This window comes from Cavia porcellus, unplaced genomic scaffold (assembly GCF_034190915.1).
Source record: "Cavia porcellus strain 051 isolate PalLab524CR breed Dunkin Hartley unplaced genomic scaffold, mCavPor4.1 scaffold_17, whole genome shotgun sequence".
NCBI lineage: Eukaryota > Metazoa > Chordata > Mammalia > Rodentia > Caviidae > Cavia > Cavia porcellus.
Window position 1 is genome coordinate 64394201 of NW_026947500.1, and position 16120 is coordinate 64410320.

General features: G+C 54.6%; 2 protein-coding genes across 3 annotated transcripts; one reads left to right on the forward strand and one right to left on the reverse strand.

Annotated features, from left to right (window-relative positions):
- Nucleotides 1–3449: 3449 nt before the first annotated feature.
- On the reverse strand, nucleotides 3450–7214 carry Trir (telomerase RNA component interacting RNase). 2 transcript variants are annotated; one of them, XM_003468363.5, is made up of 3 exons: nucleotides 6788–7199; nucleotides 4125–4202; nucleotides 3450–3873 (listed from the first exon to the last, which is right to left on the reverse strand). In XM_003468363.5, the coding sequence occupies exons 1-3, from the start codon at nucleotides 7127–7129 to the stop codon at nucleotides 3766–3768; spliced, it is 528 nt and encodes a 175-aa protein (XP_003468411.1). In that variant the 5' UTR covers nucleotides 7130–7199; the 3' UTR covers nucleotides 3450–3765. The 2 variants fall into 2 exon arrangements, with proteins under 2 accessions (XP_003468411.1, XP_023420224.1); XM_023564456.2 differs by lacking the exon at nucleotides 3450–3873 and having other exon boundaries at nucleotides 4126–4202; nucleotides 6811–7214.
- Nucleotides 7215–8769: 1555 nt separating this feature from the next.
- Nucleotides 8770–14884, forward strand: Get3 (guided entry of tail-anchored proteins factor 3, ATPase). The gene is made up of 7 exons (XM_003468362.5): nucleotides 8770–8956; nucleotides 9863–10010; nucleotides 12813–12961; nucleotides 13035–13185; nucleotides 13886–13993; nucleotides 14079–14276; nucleotides 14546–14884. Exons 1-7 carry the CDS (start codon nucleotides 8796–8798, stop codon nucleotides 14675–14677), a joined length of 1047 nt encoding a protein of 348 aa, XP_003468410.1. The 5' UTR covers nucleotides 8770–8795; the 3' UTR covers nucleotides 14678–14884.
- Nucleotides 14885–16120: the final 1236 nt, after the last annotated feature.

Sequence of the window (16120 nt, forward strand, 5' to 3'; positions counted from 1 at the left end):
AGAGCTTAAGACCAGGGCTATCCCGGTTACTTTTCTCTCCTGATCCTCCTGATAATAAGGTGGGCGACCTCCTACCACTCAGGGTGCCAGCTTCCTGATCTGTCAAATAAGTTTAAGGGTAGTTTGGTGCAGGTTGTGTAGGTAGTGCACGCTTCCAATCCTAGCACTGTGGGACCAAGAGGCAGGATTGAAAGTCCAAGCCCAGAAGGAACTATCTCAAAATTTAAGATAGGGGAGGGGGTACTAGGCATATAGCTCATTGCGAAGGCACAGGGTTCAATCCCCAGTACCAAAGAATAAAAGGATAGTTTGCTCCATTCGAAACAATCCAAGTTAGGCACCCACTACCTTTAAACTGTTCTTGGAAACGTGGGTTTTATCTGCAAGTCTCTTTCACTACGTTGGACCCCACCCTATATCAATATTTACTAAACCAACAGAAACTCTAATCCCAAAGGACAGCCCAGCCCTTCCCTGCGAAAAAAAACTTTCTGATCCTCGAGAGATGCGCAATGCAATGCTCCTCTCAACCTGAAGAAGGACCAGTTTCCCAGCCAATTTCTCCATTGGCAAAATCAGTCCCGACTCCGTTCGTTCATGAAAATCAAACACTGTAGGGCCTCTCGGGCTAAGGAAGGGTCAGCTGGTGCCTAAGTCCGCTCAGCTCAAGAATAACTCTAAAGGCGGCCAGGACATTCCCACCGCAGCCAGCTCCGTGGAACAGAAGCCAGTGTCTGGAGACACGTGCGGAAACCACCGTCTGCGCAAATGCAAAGTTGCCCAGCGCTAGAACTACAACTCCCATGAGGCCGCGCGCCCGAGCCACTGCGCCTGGGCCTCTGCGGGAGACTCAAAAGCCAGGGGCGGGGGCGGTGCAAGGCGGGGTGTGGAGACCCACTGAAGTGGACGTTAAAGAGGGAGTGTGAGACTGGGGGGCTAGGACTGGGTCGGGGGGTTCCCGGGACAGGTGTGAGGCAAGGAGCTTCTGTTGAAGCTTGGTTGTTTGCCCTGAATAGGGGTCAGATGTGGAGCCAATTTGGGCTGCAACCGTTTATTTTCAGCTCTCCTTTCAATGTGACAAGTTTGCAGAGGCCTTGCTTAAGCCTTGGGGGAGTCAGATTATGGGGAATCAGAGCAATCTTGAGCAACTGCTGCTAGTATCTAGTCCCTTTATAGGCCCTGGTGTGGTGGACAGGGAAGTTTTGAACTGTTCCAATCCTCCTGCCTCAGCCTCCAGGCCTGGAATTACAGACATGTACCACCACTCCTGGGTTTTTCTTTCTAGTTTGACTCATTCTATCACTATATTGTCCATGCTGGCCCCAAACTACTGGACTCTGATGATCCTCCTGAGTCAGCTTCCCTGGTAGCTTGGACTGCAAGTAGGTTTTACAACTGCCCCTCCACCCTTGAAGGGCCTATTATCACCTATCAAATGTTTCCCAAATATCATCTCTTGCAATCCTCACAGCCAACCGTGTGCATGACAAAATGCACTTTAAGTGCCCAGTGCAAAAAGACACTTAAGGAGCTGATCTCTGATGTATACGTGAAATGAGAAGACAGAGACAGTCTTTCCCCTCCCTCCCTGACCATAGCACTGCACCTGAGTTTAATAAAAAGCAGCATAAACTGGTTGTGGTGGCACACGCCTATGATGCCAGCAACACTGGGGAGGCTGAGGCAGGAGCACTGCTGTGAGTTCAAGGCCAGCCTGGACTACACAGTGAGACCCTATTTCAAAAAAAAAAAAAATTACTGCCTCCAAAATACAGCTCAGGCTCAGCCTCAGCCTAGCATGAGGCTCCTCATCCCACCCTCAAACCACAGCCAAACAAAAGCAAAAAACAGCCCCCAAACAATCGCACAAAGAGAGGTTTCAAATGATGTCGTTAAAATCCATCCTTGATGTTGGCTTCATTTTGTACTTAGTTTTTGTGGTGCTGGAGACCGGACGGGGCACACTAGGCAAGGGCTCCTCACCAAGCCATACCCCAACCAGCTTCCTACTTTAGCAACTTAAGAGACTTAAGAGAAGCTTCCACTATCTGTAAAAATAGATGAAGGACCCAACCACAGAAAGGCTAAGTGATTTACTCCAGATCACATAGCCAGAGACACTGAAACAGATGGAAGCTAGGGCTGTGACTCAAGGGCGTCCGGCTCCCTTCCCCCTCCACTCTCCCCAGGTCGGAGCAGGGGAGAACCTGAGGGAGGTGCAGGGCTTTCAGCACCTCCTGCCTCTCCTGCTCTGGAATACAGGCCACGCTGCGCGGACTGACCTACTTCTCCTGCTCCTTGCTTTTTAAAGATCCAGCAGCAGCTTCTGGCTTGGGGGAGGAAGAAGCAGGAATGCCTATTAGTGTTCCCCTCCCCCATCCAGCCATCCTTCAGGTCAAAGTCACACCTAGGCCAGCTCAGTGTTCCCAGAGAGACTTGGAGCCTGCAGGGTACACACACAGCTAAGAAGTGCTGTTAGCAGGAAGCGGGGCACAGGTGTCCTGTTGCAATGCGTGCTTGGTGTCTCTCCCACAGGCCAGGTCTGGCTACTATTCAGGTTCTCTGCACTATGCTGCTTCCGCCTAGGATTTTTGGGGACCATCCTGGCCACCTCTCACCTCCTTCTGAACTTGAGACCCAGGTCACCTCCACAGCAAGGTCACCATGGCGAACCTAACCTCACCCCAGCTCCCACATGCACTTGGGACCTTCCCTGGCCCAGGGAGGTGTCTTGGGTGTGTTTCTTGCCACCAAACTAGAAGGCCAGGGATTTCTGCATCTTGGCAGCAGTTTGGCCTTCATGTAAGCAGGTGCTGAGTGCATGTATGGGGAGTGAATGCCTTCTGCAGACATCTGTAGAACCAGAGAGGCCAAGCACACTGGCCTCTCCCAGCCCCAGTGCCCCTCCTTCCCCAGTACCCCTACAGGCCCAGGCACTCTCCGCTTGGACTCTACACTGAGCCCTCTACCACAGCTGCCTTCAGCTCCCCTGGGACTCCCAGGGCCCTCGAAGTGACTAACGCCCCACCTGCCCCAACCAACCCTTGTTACCAGTCATTGCCCAAAAGGGCTTCCCCTCTGTGCTCCTATCTTGATGCTCAAGGAGGGAAAGTGACTTTTGTGCTCACTGCTATGGCCCCTGGGGTCTGGAAAAGCCCTAGCACATAGCAGGTGCTGAACAAGCAAATCAAAAGGTTTGGCCTGGCCAAAATGCAAGGGGTATGTGTGTGTGTGTCACCATGGGACTGTAGAGACACAGGACTCAGGGTGCTGCACATTGGGTATAGCAAGGGGAAGGGATAGCTCTCGAGGGGAGTCCAAGTGGAGGCTCCCTGGCCCCCTCCCACCCACACCCCTCCACGCTGGGCTGAACCCAGGCTACAAGCAGGCAGTGGCGCCCAGCAGAGGGAGGACGAGGGTTTGAAAGCACAGACAAAGCACACCACTCACACACTAAATCAAGTTTTTTACTTCCCAGAAGTGATGGCTAAAGGCGGGGAGAGAAAGGCAAGAGAAAGAAGATAGAGCCAGAGAGAGCTAGGAGGTGGAAGAAAGGGGTCAGTAAACCACTGTTCTAGTAAGTCTCAGGAGGCAAGTGCTCAAGGTACAAAAGAGAGTCCTGGAGAATCGTCCGCGGCCGCGGGGAGCACCTCGGTTTCCTTCTGTGTATCAGTCCTCGGGAAGGCCGCTGCCGCCGCTGCCACCACCGCATTAAATAGTTATGTACATCGCAGAGTCCCAGCCCTGGGCACTCGGGGAGGGGGCTCATTTCACCAGGGGCCGAGTTTTATCATCGTCACCACACTGGTGGGCTTTGTACTTTTTCACCTCTGCCATGTACTTGGCCCACGCGTCACCTTTACTTGTTAATACCTGTGGGGGATGGGGTGGAGAGGGGGAGGATGCCAAGGTGGTGATGAACCTGAGTTAGGACTGTCCTGAGCCAGCTGACCCATCCCCAGTGTCACCCTGAAGACCCAAAGAAGCACACAGTCAGTTCCCCGGGGACACTGTGAGAGTCCACTCATCCAGCATGGTGCACCCATCCCAAGCAGAAAAGACACTGGCGGGGCAAGGGGAAGGGAAAGGGGACGGCAACAGGCAGACCCTGCCCGCCCGCTCACCTCATCCTCCGTCTTCTGCTTCTTGGCTACTATTCCCGTCTTGAGGGCTAGTTTGTTCCCGCCTCTGCGTTTGCCCACCTGGGTGAAGGGACAGAAGACTGCAAGGGTTACAGGAGCCGGGCCCGGCCTTGGCGGCGCTGAGGCCCACCACACCTTCCTAGCCTGGCCTGGTGGCCTGTCCCGACGCCGCGCCCAGCTCCACCAGCCAGCGGACCTGCGCAGCAATCAGAGAGGAGCACACGCGACTCAGCGCCTGCCCTGGGCCCACCATGCCCGGGCAGCCCTGGGCCCCGGCCACCCTCCCAGGAGCCAGAGGAGCACCGGCCTTGTCAGGGACAAATCCGTCCTTCAAGTCTCCAGGCCACAGCCTCGCCTGGTCTCGGCAGAGGCTGCGGCAGAGGCTGCAGCAGCTGCTGCAGCAATAGCAGCCGCTCTTTTCTGAGCACTTATGCCAAGCCCAGACTCTGTCACCTTCCACCCACACCAAAGTCACAAAGTCTTTCCACAAGACAAAAGTCACAGGAACATCCCTGCTTCATCGATGAGGAGCCTCTGAGACAGGCTGTGCTGGTGGCAAACAGCAGAGCTGGACGTGGAGTCCAGAGCATCTGAGCCATTAGCTAACCACCAAGCAACGCCTACATCCCTCCAGCAAACCTAGCCTGACCTTTCTGGGCATGGGCAGTGGCCCCCTTCATAGATACTGACTACCATCACCGCTCCCATCTGGGAGGGTCCTCAGTCCCCACTCTCAGCTATCATACCAACTCACATCCTGACAGTCCTGCTCTTCCTCAGAGAGGTCTGGCTCCGGACTTCACTCTGGGGTCCCAACACCACCTCGGGGATGCGGGCTTCCTGTGTGCTAGAACTGTGACAGGCTCCAGTGACATCATCTGGTCTACACCCCTTGACCAGGTACGTTGGGATTATTCTCCGCACTCTTCTCTTTTTTTTTTTTTTCCACACAGGATCTCGCTATATAGTTCAGACTGCCTTTGAACACACTAAGCTGGCCTTAAATGTGAATCCATCCTTCTGCCTCAGCGTCCCAAGTGCTAGGATTCCAGGTACATGCCACCACACCTGTCTCCTTCTTTCCTTTGTTAATGTGATGCTAGTGATGGACCCCAGGGCCTTAACTGCTAACTAGGCAGCCTATCACTGAGTTATACCCCTGGCCCTTCCACCCTCCTTTAGGCAAAGAAACTCAGGATTTAAGGTTATCTTATTTGCCCAAAACCTGGCAGCTGCATCCAAGAGGTAATCCCCAGTCTATTATTCTCAAATCAACACTTTTCCCTCCAAACTTCAAAGCCTTAATCTCAACACCAGACACAGAACAAGTTCACAGCTAACAATCTATGTCCCTTTTTTTTTTTTCCTTGGGCGGGGAGAGTATACCAGGGATCAAACTCACAACTCGAGTTTACTAGGCAGGTGCTTATGACGCTGAGCTAAATCCCCAGCCCATCCCACCTATATGTTGTAGTGATTAAACCCACAGCCTTTACACTGAGCTACATCCCCACACTCTTTAATTTTTTATTTTGACACAGGGTTCATCAAATTGCCCAGGCAGGACTCAATCTTGTGATCCTCCTATCTCAGCCTCCCAGTGCTGGGATTATAGGCATGCAAGATTGTGCCCAGCTGGTGCCCCATTTATTTACCCCAGAGCTGTTCAACCTGACAGGAATGACATTTGAGTTGGATGGGTGGGGGGCGACCCTGTTCTACCTATTTTAAGATGTTGAGAGTTTCACTGGCCTCTATCCATAGATGTTACTATCACCTTCTTCCTCGGGATTTGGTTTTGTGTGTGTCTGTTTTGTTTCGTTTAGTTTTGTTGACACAAGGTCTCACTATGTGGTTCAGGCTGGCCTCGAATTTGCAGTGATCCTTCTGCCTCAGCCTCCAGGTGTGTGCCATCACGCACAGCTCCCCCGGTTTTAACAACCAAAATTGTCTCCAAAGATTTCTAAATGTACCGGTGGAGTGGGGGTGGGAGTCCCCCAAGTGGAGAACCACTAGTTTAGCCCTTCCTGTAAGCCAGTTACGTGCTAAACACTAGAACACTAACTGCATCAGACAGATATGATGCTGTCCTTTTCCACACCTACAGAAAATGAACACAGGCCTTCCCGGAGTCTCCAGAGATCTTAGCTGTCAAGTTCAGCCCCGCACACCCTGCACCTAACACAAAGTGAGGTGCTCAATAAACGGAAGGTGGTCAAACGAGATGCAAATAAGTCAAGCGATCTTACTAAGGTCAACCAAAGAGGGGTCTGAGTCTGGTCATAACAGATTCGGGGTTGAACTTCCCCCTTCTCCACAGCAGCGGGGTAGTCCCGGGATCCAAAGCCCGGGTGCCGCTCTTACGGGAATCCTGGAATCCAGACTCCTGTAGCGCTGGAGTGCGGCTCAATGTAAATCACCCAGCTCTCGGTTCCCGCTGGCATGATCCGAGTAGTCCCCGCCCCAATGACCCTTCTCATAGGGTATCCAAACTCCACATCCTGCGCGTATAATTCGAACGGCCCTCGTCCAAGCGGGGGAAGCCCGGACCCAGACCCCTTCCCGGGCCTCGGTTCCCCGCCAGGCCGGGCCCGGCCCGGCCCGGCCCGGCCCCGGCGCCCGCCCCCACCCCCGCGGCTCCTTACGAAGCTGAGTGTGGGGCCCGGGCCGCCCTTCCTCTTCGGGTCCCCGGGGCCCGTGGCGGCGGCGGCCGGCTGGTCGGGTCGCTGCGAGCCCGGGGGCGGCTCCTCCTGCCGCTGCCGCTGCTCCTCCTCCATCTTCCGCTTGAACAGCTCCAGGAAGCTGCCGTCGTTGGCGAACAAGTTCACGCCGCCCGACACCGGGCTCGAACCTGCGCCCGACACATCCTCATCCCCGCTCTCGGGCGACGTCCCAGGCCCCGACTCAGCCCATCGGCTGCCGCCGCCGCCCGCAGGGCCTGGCGCCTCCCGGCCCGGAGGCTCCGCCCGTCTCCCTCGGGCAGCCATTTTGTCGCCAGGTGCCGCGCAAAGGACTCCGGGAAGCCCGCTCCAGCCCCGCGTTTGGCGCCCGCCTAGCGCGGTCTAGAACAATGCATGCTGGGAAGAGCCTTCAGGGCCGAGGGGACCGCGCAGGGGGCGGGGAAGGGGCGGGGCTAAGGAGTCGCTCCGCCCAGCGGAAATTATATTATCCACTCCCCAGACCCGGGTTGGCGTTCCGCTGTCGGGCTGCAGAGAACTGGCTGCTTTATATGACGGCTGCAGCCAGCTGTCTGAAGCGAGATTCTTCCCAGAAGCTGGGGGGTGCATTAGCTTTTCACGGCTAGAATCCTCTTCTGCCGCCAGGGTTAATCTTTCTGAATTAAAGACCCATTTTGGGGCTGTGTGCTCAACTAACCTATGGGGAACTTGGGTTCCCAACTAGTTCAAGAGGGCGTATTTAACCTGCGACCCTCGACTAGGAATAGGGGCTATCTCGCAGTTTGGCATCTGTCTCTAAAATGAAACTCAGATCTAGGAATAGAACACAGCTGGTTCCATAGGGCGGGGATCGACATTTGAGAACAAGGTTATTTAAAAATAAATATGAACTGGAGTACTCAAGTGAAGCCAGGATGTTTCTAGGTTAGAGTCCCCAGCAAAAAGGTATTCTGAACTGGTGCTCCACCAATGCCCTGACACCCAACTTGTATTTCTACCCCAGAGAAGGGGTTGAAAAATGCATTCGATTGAAGCTGGACGTGGTGGCGCATGCTTGTAATACCAGCACTAGGGAGGCTGAGGCAGAAGGATCATTGCAAATTTGAGACAAATCTGGGTTACAAAGTGAGCTCAAGGCCAGCCTGAACTGCGTAGCGAAACTCTGTCTCAAAACGACCAAAAAAAAAAAAAAAAAAAAAAAAAAAAAAAACCTTAAGTTGGGGTCTCCCCTCGAATATGGAGCTAAGTGCAAGATACTCGGGAGGTAGAACCCCTTCGACAAGAGCTGTTCTATGAACAGTTCCTGCTTAGCACGTGTGCTTAGGGCGTAAAGGGCAAGGGTCTGACCACCATGCCCACGACTGCAGTCCTTCGCCCTCTCTCCACTTTCCACTGGGGATCTTCCTCTAGCTACCTATCAATTCGTTCCCGATTGCTTTGCTGCAGGAGCTGGATGACTCACCGCTAACAGAGTAAAGAGGGGGCAGACCTGAGGTGATGTTGCGATCCCACTTGGAGAATGGGGGAAATGATAGACACAAAATTGAGCCTATAGAATGGATCCAGGACTGACGTCGGCTGGAACTTCGCTGAAAGGACTTAGACAAAGTGTTTGGCTGGTTGCTAAGGAGAGGTTGGCTAGCAGAGCGAAAGTGTGACTGGTGAATGTAAGAAAAGATCCACCCAATGAAAAGAGCTCTCCTAGACTTAGGACCCAATCAGTGAAGGGGAGTAGTCTGGGCCGTACTAATGTGTTCATTAGATAGGGGTAGCACTTGGAAAATGATAGACAAAAGGTAGACAGTACAAGCACTAGAAACATAAAACTTCAAATACAAAGCCTCTGCGTTCTCACAGAAGTTAAGCCATGAGGAAATAATTCATGCTTCTAGCCTCGAAGGGGATACGGTAGACAAAATTCCCCTGTAGGCGTTTTCATGGTGCGCTCCGGTTGGTCACGTGAGCCGGCTCCAAGATGGCGGCGGGGGTGGCCGGGTGGGGGGTTGAGGCGGATGAGTTCGAGGATGCACCTGACGTGGAACCACTGGAGCCCACGCTTAGCAACATCATTGAGCAGCGCAGTCTCAAGTGGATTTTTGTCGGGGGCAAGGGTGGCGTGGGAAAGACCACCTGCAGGTGAGGAGGCTACCTTGAAGGGCGGCGAGAAAGCGGTAGGATGTACCACTGAGCGAAGGGAAGACCAGATACCGGCTTTCCCACGCCGAGCCGCGGTCTTCTGGGTTGTAGTCCTCGAAAATTACCTGCAGCTTACTGACAATGCCTCCTGGATTCAGGCCTGGCACTCACTGAGTCGGACTATCTGTGCGGGGGCTCAGTGCAAAATCTCAGTGACCTGGCACGTGGGGAGGCGGAGGAGCATTTCGATGTCCCAGTCGCCGGACCGTGCCAAGTGAGCTCGCAGGAGCAAGAAAGGCACTAGTCTGGTGAAGGGCTAGGATTGGAAAGTGTGGGAAACGAGCTGACTGTCGCAGTCAGCTGGGAAGGGTCCCTGGAGCTGTCATACTAAACCGGAGAACTGAACCGTCCTGCAGTTAGCAAGGAGCGCAAGGGAGTTCTTGGCTCAGAATTGAGGCGGGGGGCACAGGAGAACTGTGAAGGCTGGGAAGCTAGACCGTGCCATTCAGCGCCCAGCAACAAAGAAACAAGCACGAGGCCAAGCTGCATCTGTCAGCTGAACCTGACTTAGTAGTCTAGGCCAGTAAGTGAGGTCTGAGAGGGTTAATCTTAATTCCACAGTGAACCATACTGGCCTCTTAAAATTGGTGATCCAGGCCTGAGGGTGGTGGCACATGCCTGTAATCTCAGGATTTGAAAGGCTGAGGCAGAAAAATCTCAGCGAGTTCAAGGTCAGCCTGGCTATATAGTGAGTTCAAAGCCAGCCTGCATTACATAGCAAGACCCTGTTTAAAAAAAAAAAAAAAAAAAAAAAACGGGTCTGTAGTCCTGGCATCCCACATCCCACGTTTTCCCTTGAAGAGCCTGGCCCCTCATACCCCACCTTTCTACCTTTCCTTTGTGCAGCTGCAGCCTGGCAGTCCAGCTCTCCAAGGGGCGTGAGAGTGTTCTGATCATTTCCACAGACCCAGCCCACAACATCTCAGATGCTTTTGACCAGAAGTTCTCCAAAGTGCCGACCAAGGTCAAAGGCTATGACAACCTCTTTGCTATGGTAAGTGAAGCAGAGCTAGCTCCTTACTTCTGGAAGAGGCTGCGCTTAGCCTCTCTTAAGCGTTCCCACCAGTCGTCCCCATGTCCTGCCCTTTCTGTATTCAGTATCTCTCCAGTTTCTGTCCTTCCCCAAGTTGAGAAATGTTTGAAGGGAAGAAAAGAAGCAAGTGTGGCCACAGCTAAGCAAGCACGGGGAAGGAAAGGGGAAATTGGAAGACCAACAAGAGGTACATGGTATGGGACATTACAAGCCACAATAGCAGTTGGACTTTCATTTGAAATTCAGTAAGAAGCTGTTTATTTTAAACAGGCATTGTTATGGCTGAATTCATCATATTTGGAAAAATTCTCACTGGCTGCCTCATTGAGATTGGATTATAAATCAGGGGAGGCAGCAGAGATACTAACAAGGAGGCTGGGTGTATAACCAAGTGAGAGATGAGCTGGAATCCTGGCTTCTAGAGGCAGACTGTTGGAAGACAAGTTGTTAGATTTGGGCTGGATTTTGAAAGTAAAACAATGAAATTGCTTTGTTGAAATAGGATAAGAAATAAATTCTCAAAAACAAACAAAAAAGAAATAAATTCTCTATTTTTTTTACCCAGAACAACCAGGATGGGGAAGATGAGGAGAGGAGCAGGTGTAGGAGTAACAAATCAAGAATTCTGTTTTGTCCTCAGTAATTCTGATGGGCCCACTTGGACATCTGTGTGGTAATGTGATGACAGTATCTTAGCTGTATGAGCCTGGAACTCGAAGTTAGCATTGATTGGTTTGGATTTTTCATTTGTTTTTGAGACCAGACTATGTAGTTTAAAGTGGTCCTGAGCTCACTATGTAGAAGCCCAGGCAGGCCTTGAACTTTCGACCATCCTTCTGCCTCAGTTTCCCATATACTGGGATTACAAGTGTGCACCCATCAACCCCAGCTGTCACCTGGCTCTTAAGCAAAGATTTCAAAGTCATTGTCCCAAATGTAGTTTCTCACTTTGTTTTTTGGAGACAGGGTCTTTCTACATTGCCCAGACTGGCTTCAAAGTCCTGGGCTCAGTTGATCTTCCAGCCTCAAGTAAGGTAGTATTTAGGGCTGTGTGTGTGGAACAGAATGTGAGAGATCAGAATGGCCTAGACACAAGCCTGGGATTATATTCGCATTTAAGGTACAGCAGCAAAGGAGGAGGAACCTGGAGAGGGGACCAAAAAGAAGCTAGCAATGAGGCTGGAGGAAAACCAGGAAAGGTAGGGTCCGAGCCCTGGGAAGACACAGGGTCTCAGGCAGGAAGCCGTTATTGGCTCTCGGTTTGTGGAGGGAGAGCACTGTGGAAATGGGAGCAAAGCCTCCCTGGAGTGGGCGTGAGGAGGAGGTAGGGACAGTGACTGTCATGATGGGAACTGTGTAACGGAGTCACCACTGAAGGGACTGGGGAATGAGGCAGGCTTTGAGGGTGACTGGGGGATGGACAAGGTATCTGTGTGCCTGGGCTGGCCTGGAACACGTGGCGTCATATGGTCTTGCTCCAGCATCCAGAGCAGCTTGGGCTCCAGGAACCACCACTGTGCCGGCTAAGAAGAGCCATTTTGGGAAAGGCAGCTGTAGAGCCTGTTAGTTTGCCAGTGGGAGTGCACCATGGGCCAACAAGGGGTACCAGCTGGCAGGGAGCCTCAGGCTGGATGGGCTCCACCCAGCTCACAGACTTGGGACCCAGCCTCAGCCAGCGTCAGAGGTCAGAGAGAGCAGAGGGAGGAGGAGAGCTGGGACAGCCAGTGGTTCCTCTTCCCAGCAAAGGTGAGGGCCTTAGCTTGACTGGGACAGAAGTTTCAGGAATGACAGCTGCCATGTGAAAAGTTCCTTTGTCTTTTTTGAGTGGTGCTGGGAGTGGAACCTGAGGCCTCACAATGCTCAGCAAGTGCTCTCCCACTGAACTACACCACAGCCTGCTGCACAAACCTTTCTGGGGTCAGAAGGGGCTCCGAGGGCCTGCAGATCTGAGAGCAGGTGGGAGTGACTGGTCAGCTGTGTTCCAGCCCCAACTGCAGCTCTGCAGGGGAGTGGGGAATAAGAGAGTGGTATCCTGCAGCCCCAGCCGACAAGAGGGAGCATCTGCAGAAGGAACCTGTGAGCTCAGGGGCAGTGCCACATACCTATCACCCTTGGACTCTGGAGGGTGAGGTACCAGGATCACAAGTTCACATTCACCTAGGCAGCTTGGTGACTTAACAAGACCCTGCCTCAAAATTTGAAAAAAGCTGAGGATAGAGGTCAGTGCAAAGGTCCTGGGTTCAGTCTTTAACATGGCCCAAAAAAAAAAAAAAAAAAAGCAGAAGCAACTTACAGATCAGGCTTGATAACAGCACCCGGCAAGAAGGACAGTGACAGTAGATGAGGGGAAGGGACATGGTGACCCATAGAGTAACTAAGGCTGGCCAGGTATTGCGGTACACCTGTCATCCCAACACTTGGGAGGCTGAGGCAGGAGGATCACTAAGCTCTAGGCCAGTCTGAGACACACAGTGAATTCAAGGCCAGCGCAACTACATAGTGAGACCCTGCCTCAAATAAAAAAGGAAGGATCTGGCAACAGTCAGGGGTCCTATGTCTTACATAAGATCCAGACAGTGAGCAGCCATGTAAATGGCTGTAGCCATTTGAGATGGTCAGGGGCCCCAGTGCCAGCCTGTACTTTTCCCATGTCTACAAAGGGTTGTGTATCCCCAGGGGAGGGCCAGTGCCTCATCAGGGGCCTGTGGTCAGAGGCACCCAAGGGGCTCAGTGGCCTGGGCTCTTCCTGTCCCCGGCCCCCAGGAGATCGACCCCAGCCTGGGTGTGGCAGAGCTGCCCGATGAGTTCTTCGAGGAGGACAGCATGCTGAGCATGGGCAAGAAGATGATGCAGGAGGCCATGAGCGCCTTCCCAGGCATCGACGAGGCCATGAGCTACGCAGAGGTCATGAGGTCGGGCCTGGCGCAGGGCGGGCTGGGGGCCACAGTGGAGGGACGGCCGCGGCCTGACCCCCCTTTCCCCCAGGCTGGTGAAGGGCATGAACTTCTCGGTGGTGGTGTTCGACACAGCGCCCACTGGCCACACGCTCAGGCTCCTCAACTTCCCCACCATCGTGGAGCGGGGCTTGGGCCGCCTCATGCAGATCAAGAACCAGATCAGCCCCTTCATCTCGCAGGCACGTGGGCCAGAAGGGACAGCGCCCAGGCTCAAGACTCCCCACCCCCACCAGAACCCACCTGGGACTCTGTGTGTGCGACAGGGTGGGAGGGGTCCTCACCAGGTGGGAAGGGGGCATTTCCACTGCTTGTGTGGCTGCAGGCGCCTGCCTCACCTCTCTGGGCCTCACCTTCCTTATCTCTCAGATGGGCTTTGGTTCTTATGGTGCAGGTGCTTTTGGTTTTTGGAGATGGGCTTTGCGGTGTAGCCTAGGCTGGCTTGGACTCGCTGTGCAGCTGCTGCTGAGCTCACAGCGACCCTTCTGCCCCTGAGCGCAGGACTCCAGGGTTCACCCATGCGCCTGCCTGCCCTCAGACAAGACTACAAGAGTGGGCGTGTGGATTGTCACGGCTGGGACCTGAGGCACATCCCCGCTCCACCCTGGGGTGCAGGTGGTGCCTGCCCCATGCCTGGCAGTGCTCTGCGCACATTACTGGGGCCAGCTTATGAGCACCAGGGAGGTCACATGGGAAGTCGAGGAGGTCAAGCCTGTGGTCACAGCAGCCACCAAAATGGCAAAGCTGGGCCTGGCCAGGTCTTGGGATCTGCCCAGGGGCCACCCCTGTAGTCAGTGGAAGATTGGGGAGTGGGTCATAGCTGTCCAGGCGTTGGTTGCAGGGGCCCCGGTGCAAGGTAAACCTGCCCCATGCTCCCCACAGATGTGTAACATGCTGGGCCTCGGTGACATGAACGCCGACCAGCTGGCATCCAAGCTGGAGGAGACACTGCCCGTCATCCGGTCTGTCAGCGAGCAGTTCAAGGACCCTGTGAGTCAGGGCCCCGCAGTGGGGGAGAGGCTGGGAGCACAGGAATGGGGACCCACCAGCCCCATCTGTCTTGGCTCTGCTGCAGGAGCAGACGACCTTCATCTGCGTGTGCATCGCCGAGTTCCTGTCCCTGTACGAGACAGAGCGGCTGATCCAGGAGCTGGCCAAGTGCAAGATCGACACCCACAACATCATCGTCAACCAGCTCGTCTTCCCCGACCCCGAGAGGCCCTGCAAGATGTGTGAAGCCCGCCACAAGATCCAGGCCAAGTACCTAGACCAGGTGCGCCCAGTCTGGCAGGGCCTGTGCACGCCAAGGTGCCTTGGGACCTTCCTCATACTTTCTTCCGGTGCTGGGGACCGGACCCAGGGCCTCCATGCTGAGCCCCACCAACCGCAGCCGTCTTGTCTTTCCTTTGGAGCCAGGCTCTCCTTAAGGCACTAAGCTGCCCAGGCTGGGCTTGAACTTGGGTCCTTCCACCTCCCAGAAACCACTGCCTGTCCATTCTTGCCCTCCTAACCCCTGCTTTCTGCCCTGTGCCCTGGCTGCAGATGGAGGACCTGTACGAAGACTTCCACATCGTGAAGCTGCCACTGCTACCCCACGAGGTGCGGGGAGCGGACAAGGTCAACACCTTCTCCGCCCTCCTCCTGGAGCCCTACAAGCCCCCCAGTGCCCAGTAGCACCTCTGCCCAGCCCCAGCTGCTACCGTTCACACCCACCCTCCACTCTCCCCGTTCCTGGGACCATGCACAAGTCCTCCATAGTACAGGGGAGCCATGGGGGGTGGGCGGCGGGGAGGGGGTCTGTTCCCCCTGGTGGGGTGAGGGAGGCTATAGTTGCCTCCCTCCTCTCCCTGCCTCTCACTCAATAAAATCATCTTAAACTGCTGTGTTTGTTGACACAGGAGGGGGTGTGTGCATGTTCGTGCACAGCTGTCCAAGTGTGCACTGTATGAAAGCCTAAGAGTATTAGACCTGATTCAGTAACAGAAGTGTGTGTTTACTGTGGCAGTTTTGGAAGGAAATCTTTTGGGTAAGGGACTGTGGCTCTAATTCTGCACGGGCGGAGGTGGCCCTGCTTCATTCTGCAGAGGCTTGGACTGTGGGAACCAGGAGTCCCCTTGGCCAGCCCCAGGCTGGCGGGGAGCAGATTAAGCTGGCAGCAGGCACAGTGCTGCCTGCTGTTTGGTCTGGGAATTAGAGGCATCCTGGGCAGAGGCCAGGCCAGCCAGGCTGGGGATTAGCGATCCCCACTCCCACCCCCAGAGCTTCAGCTATGGGGTGCAGGGGACCCCAAAGCCAACCCTGCTTGCAGAGGGCTCTCTCTGGGGCTGGCATTGTCAGCGTGCAACCTGCCTTTGGAGCCTTGGTCCCCTCGCCCGAAAACGGGCCTGGGTATGCCCAGTGAAAGGATATACCCAGTCCGCAGTCTCCTCCCCAACCCGCCTGGGGGCCCCACCCATCCCCCTATCCCACCCCCTTCAAAGCCTGGCAGTCACCATTGTCCCTGCTGAGATGGGACAGGGCATGACCTCTGAGTGCTGCCAGCTCCAGGCCAGAGTGGGGAAGGGGCACTGGGACACACAGCGGGGGCGGGGGCACGCACGCGTGACTCAGCAGCACTTGGCATTTAGGGGTGCACGCCCAGGATGTGCGTATCTGCCTCGAGCCTGGACGTGTCCCCCTCTGAGACATGGGGCGTGTGTGAGCTGGTGCGGGCAAGGGTGCAGCTGTGTCGAAAGTGGGCTCCAGACCACCCCACGTGGGGGGAGGGGGATCACACTGTGCCACTGATGCCCCATCATTCAAGCCTCAGTTTCCCTACCTGGATAGTGGAGGCAACAGAAGTGCCCTGGCTTCCTGTGCCTGCCTGTGGGGACTCCAACAGGAAATACCTGAGGGTGGCAGGACTGCCGGGCAGGGACCTGCTAAGGAATAACTGTTACTGTTTGCTGTTGCAAGAGCAGGCTTGTGAACCTGTCCCCACCCATAGAGGTCCCACAGCTACGAGAGTTTAGGAACCAGGCCCTTGGCCTGGCATCTTTGCATTTGGGGAGGCTGAGGCAGGCAGGCTGAGGATCCCAAGTTGGAGCCCAGCCTGGGAAACTCAAACCCTGTGTCAAT